The following is a 19,026-nucleotide window of genomic DNA, read 5'->3' on the forward strand; positions in this document are numbered from 1 at the left end:
GTAAGATCTTGTTATAGCCGCAGTTGTCTTTTTCTTTTAGATTTGCCTATAGCAGTCACTTAGCGTAGTTCTTGAACTTTATTTGGAACTTTAGAAGATGTCGAAGTGCGATTTATTACCACTCTATTTATCTATTTATCCATTTAAATGAGTCAATCGCTTGATAAGGACCATTTCCGCTCCATCGAGAGCAATGCTTAAGAAGTGGATATGCTAACTTAAATTGATACAAATGATGCTGAACGATATGGTCCTTCGATTTCGGAAGTTATCCCGAAAAATCGTTTTGTCTAATTCTACATTTAATTTATATGGGAAAATAGAGGAGTTAAAAAAATCAGATGGCAGTCTGTTCATCAATTTGCTCTGTGTTTGTTCTCTTAAGGATTCAAAGCAATATTTAGAAAGATTTTATCGAAACAAACAGGAGTTTTAGCAGTTATGTATGACACCAGATAAATAATGGGTCTGTTGCTTCTCTCTGAAGTCAAATCGACAATCAACAGAGTGCCCGTAGCAGATAAAAGCCTTCTAAAGCTACCAAATATTATGTAGCACTGTTTTACCAAGTTTTTACCAATAGAACAATATTTGAAAGCCAAAATTTACGATCAGTGTATCCTCCCTATACTCACGTATTATTCACAGACGTGGACACTCACCAAGTCTACTATGGATAAAATAGTAAAAGTACAAAGAGCGATGGAAAGATCAATGCTCGGGGTGAGACTTATAGACAAAATAAACAAAAAACAAACAAATGGATTAGAAGCACAGCCAAAGTAAAAGACGCAGGAGAACATGCTGCCAAATTAAAATAGAGCGTCGCAGGACACAATGCCCGACTAAAGGATAAAAGACGGAACCACGAAATACAACATTGGAGGCCATGGTTAGGAAAGAGAAGTAGATGAAGACCACAAATGAGATAAGCTGATGACATTAAGAATATCGGAGGACACAACTAGAAGCAAGTGGCGCAAAATAGAAAACACTGGATTGATTTGGGGGAGGCCTATGTCCAAAGTTGGATTACTTAAGGCTAAAGAAGAAGTTTTACGAAGTGAATGCATAATGTCACAAGTCTATTGCAATGACGATAGAATATACGAATTGTACTTAAAATTTGCTCCTTAGACACCGTATTCTTAACATGTGGTCACCATAGAGTATTAATTGTTTGCAGACGTCAAAATAATGCTAGAGGACAAAATATTTCGATCGAATAAGAACAACAATATAAAAAAAAGATATTGAATTAGCAGAAATGCGTTGGAATTAGTATTTTCTAGAAGAAGACTATGTTGATAAATTAGTTCATCAAATTTCGTTTAAAATGCCTTATGTTTTCGGCTATTACAGTAGTTTTTTGTATCCTCTACTAGAGACAGAAGGTTTTTGTGGCTTTATAAGTGCTCCCTTTTTTTCTTTAATGACAATGCCCGGAAGTCCCATAGATGTATAGCAGTGTCATCACAAATTGTTTTTTGACTAGTTTTGATATTTATTGGGTCCCCTCCCCCGTATTATAAAACCCCGCCGAGATGACCCTTCGGCAAATTAGCTCTCCTTCTAAATCTCCTTTGTGATAACTAACAAAATTAATAAAAAAAATAAATAAATAAAAAATAAAAAAAATAATAATAAAAAAAAAATTTACCAAAAAGCAAACAATATAGTTAAAAAAAAATACAGTTATATTATAAGGAGAATCAATAATATAATATTGAGTATTATGTATAATAATATGTGTTGTTCATTAAATATAAGATAATATTAGATACGCATTAAGTGACAATTAATACTTACCTGAAGCATTTTCCTTATAACTTTCACACATTTGTTCTGGCTAATTGGCTTAGTTCCAGTGCCATAAAACAAAACACACACACACACACATAATATTTACAGGGGTAGTAGCGTTTGTTCTAGGGAAATAAATATCGAGGAATAGAAAACAAAGAATATCTAAAAAATTTGTCTCTTAATAACAAGCTTAAGGGTATTATCTGACGTAGTTTTAGAGAAAAACACAATATAAATGAGAAGATAAACAAGCTGGACATAAAGCTGGTAAACAAATTATATTTATATACATGTGTACATAATGTATAGTTTTTAAATTAAGTTTAATTGAACTTATTGACAAAAATTTGTATACAGGGTGAACTACGAAACAAAATTACGATTTTCTAATTTTTTTTAAATGAATCACCCTATATTTTATTTTTTAGAAATATTGTATTTCATGAAACTCTTTCATTTTTATATATCATTCCCTATAACTAAACTTATTACTTTCCGAGATATTTTTTGTTAGTTACTTATTGAATAAAAATAATTTTGGTTTATTATGACTCAATACTCAATACTTATTTCTCTTTACAAAAATTGAATGTATTTTCAAAATTTGAAGAAAACTAAAATATCTCGGAAAATAAGGAGTTTAGGTATAGGGAATGCTATATAAAAATTAACGGTATCATAAATACGAGATCTGGATATTAAATAACGAGACTGCTTATGAAAAAGAGTTTTATTTTAAAAATTATTCTACAATCGAATGTTCTGCTTCAATATATTCCCCTTCCTCTCCACACACCGTTCCATTCGTTTTTTCCATTGGTCAAAGCAATGCTGGAAGTCTTCTTTTGTTAAAGCTTTTAGGAGCTCCGCCGTTTTTCGCTTCACCTCTTCCATCGACTCGAACCGGATTCTTTTTAAGGCAGACTTGATCTTCGGAAACAGGAAAAAGTCACAGGGTGCTAAATCAGGCGAGTACGGCGGGTGTTTAAGCATTGGAATGCCTCTAGCTGCTAAATAACGCTTTACAGACAGCGCGTTATGGGCAGGTGCTTTGTTCTAGTGTAAGATCCACGATTTGTTTTTCCACAACTCCGGCCGTTTCTTACGAACTCTCTCTCGCAGCATTGCCAAAACTTTCAGATAGTAAGTTTGGTTTACAGTTTGACCCTCTGGAACCCATTCAGTCATCACGATGCCGTTAATGTCGAAAAAAACGATTAGCATGGCTTTTAATTTTGATTTCGACATCCTTGCTTTTTTCATTCTTGGCGATGCAGGAGTTTTCCAGTGCATGGATTGTGGCTTAGTTTCAACATCCTATTTGAATATCCAGGTTTCATCGCAAGTGATGATGTTTTCCATTAATCCAGGCTCTTCATGTAACCGTCAAGAAAATCTGAGCAGATCTGTTGACGGAGAGCTTTTGGTCAGGGCAGGAATCAAATTTTTTGGGACCAACGTCGCACAGACTTTCTTCATGTTCAATTCGTCTTGTAAAATTTTTCTGACAGTTTCTTTATCGGCGTTTACAGTCTCAGCAATTATCCGAATACTCATACGACGATCTCCGCGCACAATTCCATTTATTTTGGTCACTGTTTGCGGAGTTAAAACAGAGACAGGTCGGTCTAGACTTTGGTCATCTTCGGCGCTCCCTCAGCCTTCAGAAAACCGTTTATACGATTCGAAATCACGCGCAATTCTCACCATAGGCACAGTATATTGCTTAAAAAGAATCAGTAGGTTCACTCTGCCGCCAGTCCTTTGTTCTTCATGTTCCATTTTTGTTTCACGCGCATTACTTCCACGCGCAGATAAATTCCAGTTTTTGATACACTGCTCAATATAATTTTTAATACACTGCTCGAAAATAAATAGGAAAGTGACTTGTGGCGACCTAAAATTTAATTAGGTTTTCGGAATAATGAATACTTTCCTAAATTTAGCGTTTTCGACAATTATCAATAGTTTCCCAAAATAATTATTACTGTTTGTCCTTCAAAATGTATTATGTTGAATCCATCAGTTTTGATTAATCGAATATTATATTTTTTGTATTCATTAGAAAATCACACTGTATTCACTGTTACTGGTGAGAAATCTCATAAAACGAAGAGCTAATGAGGAAACTAATTTCTATAGAAGAAAAAATAATAATAAATTCGAATTATAAATTATATTTCGAGGATTTGAATTTTACAATACCAGTTATAAAATAGGATTATAAAAACACAAGTAGCGAACTATGAATACAAGTTAGAATAGAATATATATTTTCACAATCACAACTTATTAATAACAACATAATGAAATGAAAAAAAGTCTATATAGCCTAAATATAGCCTAAAGATCCCACTGTAGGAACACTACGTTCATAACGTAGTTAGTCAAACTTATATTTTTACGTACATTTAAAATTGGGAGAATCTATCTATATAAAAGGCTAGGATGACAAGTCACACTGTTTATTCAGTAAGGTAACTACGCCACATAGGAAAGAAATCTGAACTACCAACATCTATCAAAATTAAATGTAATTAAGTAAAAGCTGTAAAAACGCTGTTGAGACAGAAAAAATACACATTTCGGCATTGGAGCGTGTGATACGTTAACTGAAAGGGCACTTCTTTAATATTAATGAACGTATCGCGACATACGAGATATGATAGGCTACTATGACTAAAAATAGATTTACCATAAGACAAATTTTGATTTTTTGACTTAAAGAAGGCCTCAGGTTCAGTACAAAATAAACAACTGATTGAATCTTAACATGCAACATGGCAAATGAAAGGGGAGGATATAGCGAATATATTCAGCTAGAAAAAATAAACAAGGCGACTACTAAAAGGGCACTACGCAGTATCTTAAATATTAATAAACGTATAACGACATAAGAGATATGATAGGGTACTATGAATAAAAATAGATTTACCATAAGACAAATTTTGATTTTTTGACTTAAAGAAGGCCTCGGGTTCAGTACAAAATAAAAAACTGATTAAATCCTAACATGCGACATGGCAAGTGAAAGGGGAGGATATAACGAATATATTCAGATAGAAAAAATCAACAAGGCGACGACTAAAAGGGCACTACGCAGTATCTTCAATATTAATGAACGTATAGCGACATACAAAATATGATAGGGCACTATGATATATAAAAATAGATATTCTTTAAGACAAATTTTGCTTTATTGACTTAAAGAAGGCCTCAGGCTGAGTACAAAATTAATTGATCGAATGCTAACATGCAATATAAATCTTCTCAGCTATTTAATATTCTGTTTTAAAAGGTTCAAGAAAATTATGTTTTTTACATAGCTTAAGTTTTTAAAGTTTAAAATTTAATTTTTGTTTTCAAGAATAAAGCATGAAGAATCAAACCAAAGCTGGATTTTAGGAGGGATTATATAGTTTCTGCAAATAAAGTAATACTCAAATTCTTTCAGAAAATAAAATAGTAGAACATATGTTACACCCAGCTAAGATACCTACTCACAGACAGGAACAGTAACAGTCGAATCTTAATTTTGAAAGACAAAATCAGATTCCACTTTCAGACAACGATGAGGTCAATTATATTAAATAGAGAATTTAGTTCTTACCGATTTTCATCCTTGGGAAACCTGAAGAAACTCAAGTTCAAGTTGTTATGGTCCCTGGAATTTTTTCTACATACACAGCACTAATAAACTCTTGCTTTGGCTGAATTCATCATAATCCGTCGTTTAAAATAGAAAACTTAGAAACTTAGAAAACTGGAGAAATATCACATTAATATGTATTAAAAACGAAATAAACTTATAGAACCAACTATATACCAACAAATAAATGAAATTTATATATAAATTACTGAAATAACTGTAGTTTCAATCAATGGATAGATACTTATAATTAATTATTTGAGAATAGATTAAGTCAATCAGGCAATATGATTTTTCAAACTTTAGAAGTGTGTATAGTGGTTATGTGAAGAATTTTACCATTTATGAAATTTATTTTCCTCTTTTTGAAGAACTTCTATAATAATTATTATTTTATTATAAATTTGGACTATTCTATGAAACTGATGGAATATTTTAAATCTTGCAACAGTGGCATTTTTCGCCAGATCTACTGCGCAATCAGCCAGGAGTGGATCCAAAATTGGAACCGTGAAAATGCGAGAGTGAACCTACTGATTCTTTTTAAGCAATATACTGTGCCATAGGCCTCTTTCAACAAATTATAGCACTCAGTCGGAGTTTTTTTTTAATTTAACGAGAAATTTCACATTAATCCGTTGCTCATGTTTTTCGTCACATATGGTTATCGGCACAAGAAAAAAACACGTTATTTTCTAACCTCTACAGAAAAAATACTACTACAGCGACAAAAACGTGTTTTCGTACTGAAAGAGTAGACACTTCCAGCTATCCAATGCTGCATTCGTTTTCCACTCTTCCGTATCGTTATTTAATAGCTAGACTTCGTACAATATTTCTAAAAAATAAAATATAGGGTGATCCATTTTAAAAAATTGAGAAAATCGTAATTTCGTTTTGTAGTTCACCCTGTATACAAATGTTAGTCAATGATTTTAGTTAAACTTAATTTAACAACTACAATATATTGTTTACCTTGTTATATAAAATAAATAATTGTTTATGCATTACTTCTTTATATACATGGTGTTATATATATATATATGTTAAAAATGGTCATAACTTGTTAAATACTCTGTATATTAATACAAAGCCCAATATTAGAAGAACAAGAGTAATTATGAGAGCAATATAAATATGAAAAAATATATAGGGTGTCCCATTTAAAAAATTGTATGTTTTCTAAACCACGTAGTTATTGATCACCCTGTAGAATTACACACATTTTTCAAGTATGGAGAATATCATTGCCTACATTTTTTCTTATTAAGTTTTTTGGATATCTTTACCACAATGGAATTATCGACCGATGTCGAACTAAAAACTTACCCTGTATATAAATAATATTAAAGTATTTACTAGATTTTGTAACTGTATTTAGAAAAATATTTACCAGCTTTGATAGATATACACTCGCGATCATAAAATCCGAGCTTTATCGTAAATAATAATAACACAAATACAAACTAATGTATGTTTCTGAGAATTGTTGCGGTTTCCTTTGTAACAAAGAATTCCAATAGTGCCTATTTCGCGGTAAAGTGCACACTTCCCAAAATGAACGCTACCTGTAACTCCGCTTGTTTTAAATGTCTCGTTTGTACTTCGACTTTCTGTTCAAATGCAAAGGACAAACGTTTATTATTGCCACCATTAGTGTTTATTAGTGCCATTATTAGTGTTTATTTTTTGACAAAAATGCCTTTGACTGTTGTTGAAACGGCACAAATTGTTGCACTTGTGGAAGACGGTCACACTCAACGGCAAGTCGCAACAACTGTTGGCGTAAGCCTTTCTACGGTTCAACGAGTGCTTCAACGCTTTCAGAAGGCAAGTTTGCTAACCAGGCGACCTGGCTCTGAACGAAGAAGAACGCCCAAGGCACTAGATGACCGTTTCCTTGTGTTTCAAGCTTTACGAAACCGGACCTCAACTGCGGTTATCCATAAAAATCGTCTAGAGGAAGTACGAAATCGCAATTTTAGTGTTGCAACAGTCAGAAGAAGACTTCGTTCTTCTTGACTATCTTCTCGGGTAATGGCTAGAGGACCGCCACTTCGCCGGGTGAATCGAGTTGCACGACTAGCTTTTCCTCGACAATACGCGCATTGGGGAATTAACGATTGTAGCAAAGTGTTATTCTCAGATGAATCCCGTTTCTGCCTAACTGGATCCGGTGGACGTGTAAGAGTTTGGAGGAGAACCGGTGAACGATTTTCACAAGCTTGCATTGCTCCAAGAATGCCATTTGGTGGAGACTCGGTCATGGCTTGGGGAGGTATATCTTCCGACTTCCACACAGAATTACCCTTCATCGAAAATGGGTCTCTAACTGCACGAAGGCACATTAAGGAGATTTCGGAAGAACATGTTATGCCCAACATGGCAGGGCTTGGAGAAAACGCCGTTTTTATGCAGGACAACGTGCGACCCACGTTGCCAGGATCAGTATGTAATAATTTGACGAAGTTGGAATTACCAGCCAGCTAGATCTCCGGACCTGAATCCCATCGACCATCTTTGGAACGATTTGAAAAAACGTATTCAAACCCATACACCTCCTCCTAATAACGGACAGGAGCTTAAGGATCTGTTAGTGAGAGAGTGGAATAACATACCACAACATGTAATCCGGAGAAAAATTGAGAGTATGCCCGTCGTCTGCAAGAGGTTATTAGAACAAGGGGAGGCAATACACGATATTGGTCATTGAAATTTCACTGATTTTTTACCACGTTCTGTATTTTCCTTTTTTTTTTGTCGTATGTCTGTTTTATCAACAATTTGATTTGTTTTCTGTTTTTTTCAGTAAAAACAATAAAAAACCATTTTTTTTTCTTTCAAAACAAACATTGATGACAAATAAAAAATACATTAGCCAAAAAAAAAGGTTATTACTGCACCAGAGGCAAAAATATTTAAGAAACTTGAAATTTTCAAGATGACCCGGATTTTATGATCGCGAGTGTATTTATCAGGACTTCGATTTTAATTCTTTTAAAACTAGTGAAGATATTGAAATAGGTAGTCAAACAATTCAATCTGTTTCTGGGATATATTACGGGAACTAACGTACGCTGAACTTATTTATGTTGATAGGAACAAAAATAAACTTAGATATTGTTATTTCACGTTTGTAAGCAATCTTCAAATTGTTTTCGTTTCGCTATGATCGATGCCTGTAATTAGGTATACGTATAAATCAGATATAGCACAAACATTGATTTTACAATTCTTTTTTGAATGTGGATTCAATTGTATCTTATTATTATCATTATCTTACGTTTTTTTATTACGTTTCCTACTTAAAAAGTTTTTACTTAACTCTGGCTCTGGCTTTCTAATTGATGTCTTGTATGTATGTCTAAATGAACGAAATTCTTGAATTTATAGCAAATAAGTCAACAGAGAAACAACAGGGAGGGATATAAGAAAAAACAGAAATTAATAAAACAAAAGATTAAGATCGCGAAAGAAAAGTGGATAAATAATAAATGCATTGAGACAGTGGCGCACCCAGGAGAGTTTTGGGGGTTAACTCCCCCCAGGGCACTATTCCGACACTGTTACTCACAAATTTTAAGGACCTTAAAATGGAGGTAGCATAAAAAAAATTGGGTTCCCAATCAAAACCACCCCCGCTCCCTACTAGGTACATCACTGCATTGAGATGGAAGAGCAACATGTAACAGACATGAAACATTAAATCTGTTAAGAAAACAGAGAAATAGCTGGCCTGTATCGTAAGAAAATTGCTTATACTATCATAGACACAACAGGGAAAATAATAATAAATGAAGAAGAAATTCCAACAACTTTGTAGACGTACATAAATGAACTATTTAATCACGTCAGATCAGAAGAGCAATAGACATTAGTTGAAGATGAAGCACCAGAAATACTTAAGGTAGAAGTAATGCATGCTATAAAGTTGACAAAGAACAGAAAATCTGTTGGCACTGATATCATTCCATCAGATATGTTAAAACTAAGAACTAAGAACAAAATTCAACAATCCCAATATACATATCACAAAGCAAAACTAAGTTAGAGTTATATTGAAAATATCAAAATCGCGAACACTTAATAGCCCCATGTATCTGTCCAATTGGTTGTGAATACCATAGGTTCTTCTGTGGAAAGGAATGTTGAAAACATTGTGGTAACGTAGAGCTTGATGGGGAACATTAAAGTTAATCTGGCTTAACAGGTTTGGACAATCAATAAACTCATGTATGATCTTATATATAAATATTCTTTACATCGTGATATCTTTACATATCACGACTATTCTTTAGTGAGGGTAAAGATAATTGTTGTTCGATACGGGAATAATCATGATTTTCAATAGTAGTGTGGACATGGTAAGCACATTATGTCAAAAATTTATGCTGGACTCTTTCCATGGTATCAATATTGTTCTGAAAATATGGTGACCAATAACTGAACAGTATTCCAAAACAGTTCTAACTAAGCAACAATACACTAATCTTGTTGAATCAATGAAGAAATACTTGTAATTCCTAGTAACGAATCCAAGAAGTTTACATGCCTTTATTGAAATAGAGTTTCTACTTCTTTAGAGAAGTAAGCGAAAATAACACCCAAATTCCGAATAGAAGAAACTTAATTCAGTGGCTGATTATTAATAGTATAGCTTGCTCCAATGCTATTGACTTTACGAGAAAATCTTATAAACATTTAACTGGAGTTTGTTCTGATTGCACCAATTTTGTAGTCGGTCTAAGTCATCTTATAGCAAGGCTTGATCTTTTAAGCTATCTATAACTTTCCAAAATGTCAAGTCATCTGCCAACATTAGACATTTGCCATTTAGGAAACACGAAGTGTTGTCGTTAACAAAGATATTAGAAATAAGTGGAGAAGTGTGGCTTCCTTAACGAACTCCAGATGTTACTGTAATACTGTCAGACAGATGAAAACCTATCGTGACTCTTTGACTTCTCCCAGATGTAAAGTTTTTAATCTATTCAATAAACCTGACATAAAAGCCTACATTAATTAATTTGCCCAGAAGTATTTGGAGATCTACGCGATCAAATGCTTTGTAAAAATCTGTGTATATTGCATCTACCTGCTTGCGGTCTACCATATGAGATAATATATCAGATTGATAGCAAAACCAACCATGTTGTGATTGAGATATTAAGCCTTTACATAACCAAGAAAGTTGCTTTGCTAAATAAAGACTATCGAAGAGCTTAGGGATTGCAGATTGTATACAAATGCTATGATAATTTTCAATATTGTCTTTCTGACCCTTTTTAAATATAGGAACAATATAACTTTCTTTCCATGAAGAAGGAAACATATAGGTTTCCAGAGATGTATTAAACAATATAACAAATGGTATTACCTACAAGGGTACAGACACACTTTTTTAATAAAAAAATAGGCACTCCATCTGGACCAGTAGTAAGCTTATTGGGCAGCTGATTTGTCAGTAAAAATTTAATATAGTTAATGAAGAAAACATTAAAATATTAGTTAAGCTTTTCAGTTATGTGCACTCAACTACCAGTGAAATCCCAGAATACTGGTTAAAGTTCTATATTCATACCATCAACTTACCAAAAAAAAACAACGTCCAAAACTTTACTTTTAAATCGTTAATCTCGAAAGATAAAGACACTTATAAATAGACGTTGAAAGACTTTCATCAAGTAGCTTTCGATTTGCTGATGACAGAAAAATAATTACAGACGAGCTAGGTGAAATCATCGACATATCACCACTGCAAAGCACTAAATACAATATGAACCTACACATAAACACAAACAAAGCAAATATAGTGTCAAATTTGGTACGTATTAATGGAACACAAATAGGATTAGTCGGGAATATATCTATCTAGGACGGGAAATACGGATAGATAGAGACAACTAACCGTGTGAAATTCTCAGCAGGGTAAATGTAAGATGGGTGACTAACTCAGAAATGTATTTAAGGATAATAATGTTTCAATTAGCTTAAAAATAATAACTTTTAACGGACACGTACTACCAGTTTTTACGTATGAGGCATATCATTAAGAATAATCTTCTTCTTATAGTGCCCATATATTTATGCCTGCCCAGTTCTTTATATTCTCTAGCCACGACTTTCTTTTGCGACTTACTTGTCCTGCTTGTTCGGTACGGCATTTTATTTCTTGTTGAGGGTTCCATTGTTCATTTATCATAATTCCCAAGTATTTAAATGTTTTCACTTGTTTAACTGGAACATCATCTACTTTTAGTTGTACTCTTAAAAGTTTTTCTTTCTTTAAAAGCTTTTTTTCTTATTGTCATACATTTAGGTTTTCCAGCATTAATCTTTAAGTCGTATGTTTTTATACGGTATTTATTTTATTTAGCATCAACTCCATTATCATGTTCGTTGTCTGTGATTATCGCGGTGTCATCGGCGTAACGAGTGTTATTTATCGGGTACCCGTTTACTTTTATACCACACTCAGAGCCTTAAAGTGCCTCTGCAAAAACAGTCTCCACATAGAGGTTGAACAGCATAGGAGACAGAATACACCCCTGTCGTACTATTTTTCAAATTTAAAATTTCTCTGTTCATTGATTTATTTAGCTTTATTCGTGCTTTTTTGGTTCCAATAGAGATTCTGGATAACTCTTCTATCTTGTATTGTATTTTATGGTGTAAAACGCTTTTTCCCAATCGAGGAATGTGATGAATATATCCTTTCATTTGTCTATACAGTTGTGTACCAACGTATTCAAGAAAAAAGCTGTTTCACGTGTACCCAGTCCACTCTTAAACCCAAATTGTGTCTCGCCGCTTATTTCTTCCAGATCTCTGAACATTCTTGACAAATGCAAGAACCAGTTTTCTATTAAGATCTTTATGGTATGCAAATGGTAATTTGTGCCACATCCTGCCCTGAAGCCTGCCTGTTCCTTGGGCTGATAGAAATCAAGTTTAGGTGTTAGTTAAGATTTTCATAAAGAGTTTGTACATATGTGTCAAGAGGCTGATGGGTCTATAATTTTCTAATTTAGTAATATCGTCTTTTTTGTGTAACAAGATCACTATCACAGCATTGTTCCAGTCTTTTGAAATCGTACCCGCATGTAAGCATTTCTAAGCATGTAAGCATTCTGTAGAATGTCTCCTACTGCTTTTATTGCCTCAATAACGAGTCCATCATCATCAGGCGATCGATGGTTCTTCATTTCCTTTAAAGCTGCCCTTACTTCTGACACAGTAATGGGTAAAAGTATTTCCGATCCCGTATTTATGAGTCTTTACTCGTGTCGGGAAATTGTCTTATGGTCTTTGGCTGGTATAGAGGTCTTTATAAAACTCTCTGGTTATTTTCAGAATGTTTTGTTTATCTGTTGTTGCCTTTCCGTCTTTATCTCTCAGCTTGTATATTTCTTTTTTACTTTGTGCGAGTTTTCTTTTCATTATCATTAAACCTTTGTTCTCTTTTACTGTTTGAGTAATTACATTAGTATTATATCTTCTTACATCTTTTCTAATTTCCGCTGAAATTCTTTTATTTAGTTTTCTATATTCTTCTTTGTTTCCTATTTACCTTTATCTATTTTTCCACGTTACTAAATAATTTAATCAGATCGATCATTCCTGAGAATGATAGATGTATAGATAGATGTAATTTCAACATTGAAACTAAAAGCAAACTTGAAATCAGAGGATAAATAGAAGTACCTACAAAAAAAATCCCAACAGTCTAAACCAAATAGATAATGCTCAAAGGCTTCCAATAATACGGAAAATGGTATTGAAGAAGACAAAAATAAATCAGGCAACAATACCTACGAGTATGACACCTCATACCTATAACCGTACAGGGCCAATCACAAAAAGCGCTGCCAATAACCACTCGAGAGAAGCGCGCTAAGATTACTATATATAAGTAACCGCATCGACCAGTAGAGTCATTTCACAAACAAAATTAACAAAAAACATAAAAACGGCTTCGGCCACCAAAAAAAAAAAAATCAAAAACCAAAAACTAGGGCACGTGGGGCCCAACCCCTTGAGCATCAAGTCTCCGAATAGGGCGCATCCAGGTTGAAGGCTTGAGGCTCAAGCAAGTAATTTCATTGTCGGGGATGTCACTAGAGATTAAAGGATAAAGCGCTTAACAATAGCCTGAATTTGAATCGGTTAGGGAACCATATTGGGGTTCTATTGCCCAGGACTTCCACATGAAGAGCATTTGGATGACAGTTGTGCCCTATCGCGTATCAGAGTGTTATAGGGGGGAAAGCGATAGTCTGGAACATTGGAGCGAGGTGTATTAATTCGTGTGTAAACAAAATATTAATGAATTTTTACACCCGAACGTAATTTCAAGGGGTGAACAAGTCTCTCAGGCTGGGCTTAATTAAATTGCTTGCTTGCTTGGAGAGTCATTTTACTTTAAGTACCAGCTCTGCGGTTCCAGTGATTCCGCCCTGCGTCTTATTCTCTTCCAACCGGTGGAATGTTAAGAATGGCGGATGGCAGTTTTACAATATAAAATATGTAAGATATGCTTTAAATTCTAAATTTTGGCGGTGTGAATTTTTGCCATGCAAAAGTAAATAATAATTTTTTATTAATTGACGTTTAATAATTTATTACCAATGTTACAGTGTTTAGGTTGCATTGTTTTTCAATTTCAATAATTTTTATATGTGTCACGTGTATTGGTTGACCTTTTGTTATTCATTTAAAAGTTGCAAGGTGGCTTATCAAGCTTCTGTTGCTAAAATTAAGTGTGTACGTAGATTATAATTATATCCTAACTAATCTCTTTACATACATACATTTACATACGGATTAAGTAGCTTTTTTAGTAGCTTAGCTTTTTTTTCTCCTCTTATCTGACTGATAGCTTCAAGAGTTACAGTGTGTAGGGGATTTCACCCCATTCCATTTTTCTTCACTGCTTCTTATATATATATATATATATATATATATATATATATATATATATATATATATATATATATTTCTTACAGCTTTGTATATTTTATTCATTCAGCCATGAGTAGTCTTTAAAACTTTTTTTTCTATTTGAAATTCTAGAGTTGGTTTCGACTTATCTGTCTTCGGTGCCTGCCTTCAAACCGTCTCCGATTTCTAATTAAAAGATTCTGGAAGAGTTTGCGAATCAGATTTTAAAAGTTTTAATACCGAAATTGCTTAACTAAGAGGTGAGAGATTTCTTTAATTTTGGCCGTTACTTTTAAATGGTTAAACGAATTTCGAATACATATTACGAAAAAGCTGGTGTATACTCATCTATTGGTCGTGGCTTTAAACAAGTACCATACAGGGTGACCAAACTAGAACAGAATAGTTTTATTGATGTTCATTGAAAAATTTAAGAAATTATGAACTAGTATATATATATATATATATATATATATATATATATATATATATATATATATATATATATATATATATATTGTTATGCTATTTAAATTGTATTATATTGCTTACTTAGGAAAAATCCTGTCTATATTTATTAAATGATCTAATCTCCAATTAATCACAATAAATCAGCATTAATTAATTACAATCTCAGGCTATTTAAATTGTACTATTTACCTTTGATCGTGGATTCAAAATATTTTCCAATTGGCTTCCTAATCGGGATAGGTAATATGACCTGAATAAAATACATAGAATTTCAACTGAACTATATGTGAGATGTCCTTTATTTTAATGAAATTTTATATAACAATCAATCCTGTAATATTTGCAATATACTAACTTTAAATATATGAGAAGTTGTTTTCTATCATGGACCCAAATGTTATTTTACATTGATTTTTAATATGTGTTATAACTAAGCTCTTTTTATAATTCTTTTTTTTAAGTGATCGCAAAATTAACTGTCTCTATTATTTATTCAATTTATTTAATTAATAAATGAAAATCACACTCCGGCTCTAATGAAAATTGACTGACCTTTCCTTCTCTGCCGTTGCAATTCTATGGCCACGCCACAACAAAAAAATCCTTTCTCTGCTTCTGCTCCTATTGTGGTCCAGATGACGTACACCTTTCTCCTATCTGTCCTTGTATCTGCAACCCAACAACTCGTGTTAGTCTATGCAGCCTCTTTTTGAGCCAATCTCCGCGCCTGTTTATAACTCCAAATGTTTCCGGCTTCGTCTGCTATTAATATTCTTATGCCCTTTGGTTTTCTATCTCTCTGTACCCCGTTCCTCACACTGGTCAGCTTTTACACCGCAAATAAACACACCCGGTAAATTACGTCTTCGGGACTTCAAACAAACACAAATCACAAAGCTCCCTCCTTCTTGGACGACGAAAACTGACTAACCTTTTTTTCTCTCTCCTATCTCATAGCCAAAACCAACCTCCTTGCATTCAAAAATTGACCAATAAAAATCATACATCTCTGTTACGTATATCGTTACCAACCAACTCTCTCTATAAAACGTCATTCGGGTAATTCCAGAAAACAACCTTCTTTAATTATTCTAACTAAATCTATCTGCTTTACAAATATTTCTTACTAATAGCTACAAACGATACCTGTTTCTCAATTCAATGTCTTTTGTTAATAAACTTTTACCGATATAATCTTTCGGATAGAAAAACCACCGCAAATCCCGGTCTATTGTTTCAAACTTTCTATATACACTTTTATTCCGGGTAAATCCATTCCACAATAACCGACTTATTTAAATTTCTTATCGATAATATTTGAAAGTCTTGTCTCTGAGGCCTAATGAACAATTCTTCGAACAACTTAAAATACATATTTTGTCTTATACAGGATGTTTGAAAATTTATATGCCCGTGTCTTTATGAAATATCAATAATTTTAATTTTTATTTATGTAATAAAATTTGTATATCGGTTTTTTATTGCTTATGGACATTCAAAAGTACAACAATATATATATATATATATATATATATATATATATATATATATATATATATATATATATATATATATATATCGAGAAAAGGAGTACGACCGTCAATCCAATATAAACTAAGGTACACTCGAAGAGTGGTGGGTTTTTCGGTCAAAGTGGAGAAATAAAAGACAAAGACGATGGCTACTTCATCTATTTATTGAAGACGTTTCGCTTTCTGCTCAGAAAGCATCATCAGTTCATCTAAAAAGAACAATATGAAACCAAACATCCATAGAGAAGTTATAACCAAAGTGTGTTACCTTACAAAGACATGTAGCAGTCAGTGATGTTAAAAATATGAAAAAGCTTACAAAGCTGGACATTCAACAACGTTAACTCTGAATGTCCAGCTTTGTAAGCTTTTTCATATTTTTAACATCACTGACTGCTACATGTCTTTGTAAGGTAACACACTTTGGTTATAACTTCTCTATGGATGTTTGGTTTCATATTGTTCTTTTTAGATGAACTGATGATGCTTTCTGAGCAGAAAGCGAAACGTCTTCAATAAATAGATGAAGTAGCCATCGTCTTTGTCTTTTATTTCTCCACTTTGACCGAAAAACCCACCACTCTTCGAGTGTACCTTAGTATATATATATATATATATATATATATATATATATATATATATATATATATATATATACAATATGTATGTATATGTATATGAGTGTATGTATAATATAAAAAAAGTTTATTACACGGAAAATTGTCGTAAATAACAATATTAAAAATAAACAATCACAAAACAAAAAATTAATGAATGAATATTCCGAATATAAACTACGATTTCTAACTTTATTCGTAGTAGAGCTTTTCAGTAAGGTCCAAAGCTTATGCCTAAAATAGACATTAGATCAATGCTATGCCGCGAAAGATATTCAGCTGTTGTTGTTGGCGATTTTCAAAGAGGAAGGAGAAGGACGACCATGACGAAGATGCTGCTGAAGGTGTCATCATAGTGAAAGAGAAGCCGCCGGTTGAGAAAATAGAAGAAGACGTAGATGAATCAGGTAAAAACATATTTTAAATTATTTTACCGTTACGCTAGCCAAAATACTCTCGGGAATATGAGTCTTATAAAAACAAATTCTTCCAGTTATTTATTTACCATTTAGTCTACTTACTCATTGAAAATTGAACATTTTATTGGCATAGAGTATGAAAATTGTGTCATTTTTAAGTGGGTCAAGAAAACTGAATTGGTGGTTAAACTCATTCGACGACGTCGTAAATTTTTATGTCGATATATGCGGTATTTTACTAAAGATGCAGTCATTCTATCGATTTACGTCTTTCATATTCATTGGTACGTATGCGAAGGAGATAAATATCTTTGTATACAAAGTTAATTGACAATTTGCTAGAAGGATATACTTCTTTTATTAAAAAATGTTAATTTAAAATTTTGTCTTTATAAAAGGTATAATAATAAAAACTATATCGCGCTACATCACAGAACGTTTTCAGAATAACCATTCCATCATCAGTGCTATCTGATTATTTGATTATATTATTTAGTTATCTTTGATATTTAAAAACTATGATATTTAAGTTACAAAAGCAATTGATCACATGTCAACGTAGGACTTTACTGGGGTTGCTAGTCCTTAGACAAAGTGTCTTTGACGACTAAACATTTAAACCTGTAAAAAACCTCGTCCTATTCTCATGCAGGATCCTTGTGTTACAAATACAAACGTCAACATTACATATAAATGTACTAGAAGCATACGCTGAAATGATAGTGACCTTGGATAATGGAATCGAAACAAGACCAGTAAAAATTAACCGAGGAGTAAGACAAGTAGACACAATATCTCCAAAATTATTTACATCTGCCCTAGAAGATATCTTTAAGTTAATAGACTGGAAAAATAAAGGAATTCCTATTAACGGAAGATACTTAAACCATCTTAGTTGCGAAGATGATGTAGTACTAATAGTCGACACGTGGAATGCACTGAATACGATGATTGAGGAGGTACACACAGGATCCCTAAAAAAAGGACTGAAAATTAATTTCAACAAAACTAAACTAATGTCAAACTAAGATGACAAACCTATGATAAACATCGAAGGGACAGAGATAGAACACGTAGATGAATGTACATATCTGGGTCAAAATGTCAAGGTATGCAAAGAAAATCAGACTACCGAAATAAGCAGACGCGTAAAAATGGGATGGACAGCATACGTACTTAAAAATAAAAATATACCTCTAAGACTGCGAACCAAAGTGTTTAATTCCTGTATCCTGTATATTCACTAAAATACACATGGAGATCAGAAAAACTCAGAGCGCTATGGAACGACAGATGCTGGATATCTCACTCAAAGACCATAAAACCAATGAAGACATTCCTAATAGAACAAAAGTAAAAGATGCTGTCGAACAGGCAGCTAAATTGAAGTGAAAATGGGCTGGACATAACGAACGTCTTAAGGATGGCCGATGGAATAAAGAAATGGCAATTGGCGGCCATATAAAGAGAAAAAACCACGAGGAAGACCGCAAGTGAGCTGGAGCGACGATATAAAAAGAACTGCAGGGCCAATGTGGAAACATCTTAAAAACAACAGAGATGAATGGCGAGAATTAGGAGAGGCCTATATT

At 33.2% G+C, this 19,026-nt stretch overlaps 1 protein-coding gene across 3 annotated transcripts in view; it reads left to right on the top strand.

Moving 5' to 3' along the window:
• The window catches only part of LOC140444533 (cytochrome b5 reductase 4), a 595,617-nt gene that overhangs the window by 143,379 nt on the left and 433,212 nt on the right, over positions 1–19,026 (top strand). The window contains exon 2 of one of the 3 annotated variants that reach the window (XM_072536297.1): positions 17,218–17,422. The exons of 1 other annotated variant lie outside the window; for it this stretch is intronic. In XM_072536297.1, the coding sequence (XP_072392398.1) occupies positions 17,275–17,422 (148 nt within the window). In that variant the 5' untranslated portion in view covers positions 17,218–17,274. The remainder of the gene's footprint in view (positions 1–17,217; positions 17,423–19,026) is intronic. One more of the 3 variants, XM_072536295.1, reaches the window with a different exon arrangement.

Source organism: Diabrotica undecimpunctata, chromosome 1 (genome assembly GCF_040954645.1).
Source record: "Diabrotica undecimpunctata isolate CICGRU chromosome 1, icDiaUnde3, whole genome shotgun sequence".
In the NCBI taxonomy this organism is placed as follows: Eukaryota; Metazoa; Arthropoda; class Insecta; order Coleoptera; family Chrysomelidae; genus Diabrotica; species Diabrotica undecimpunctata.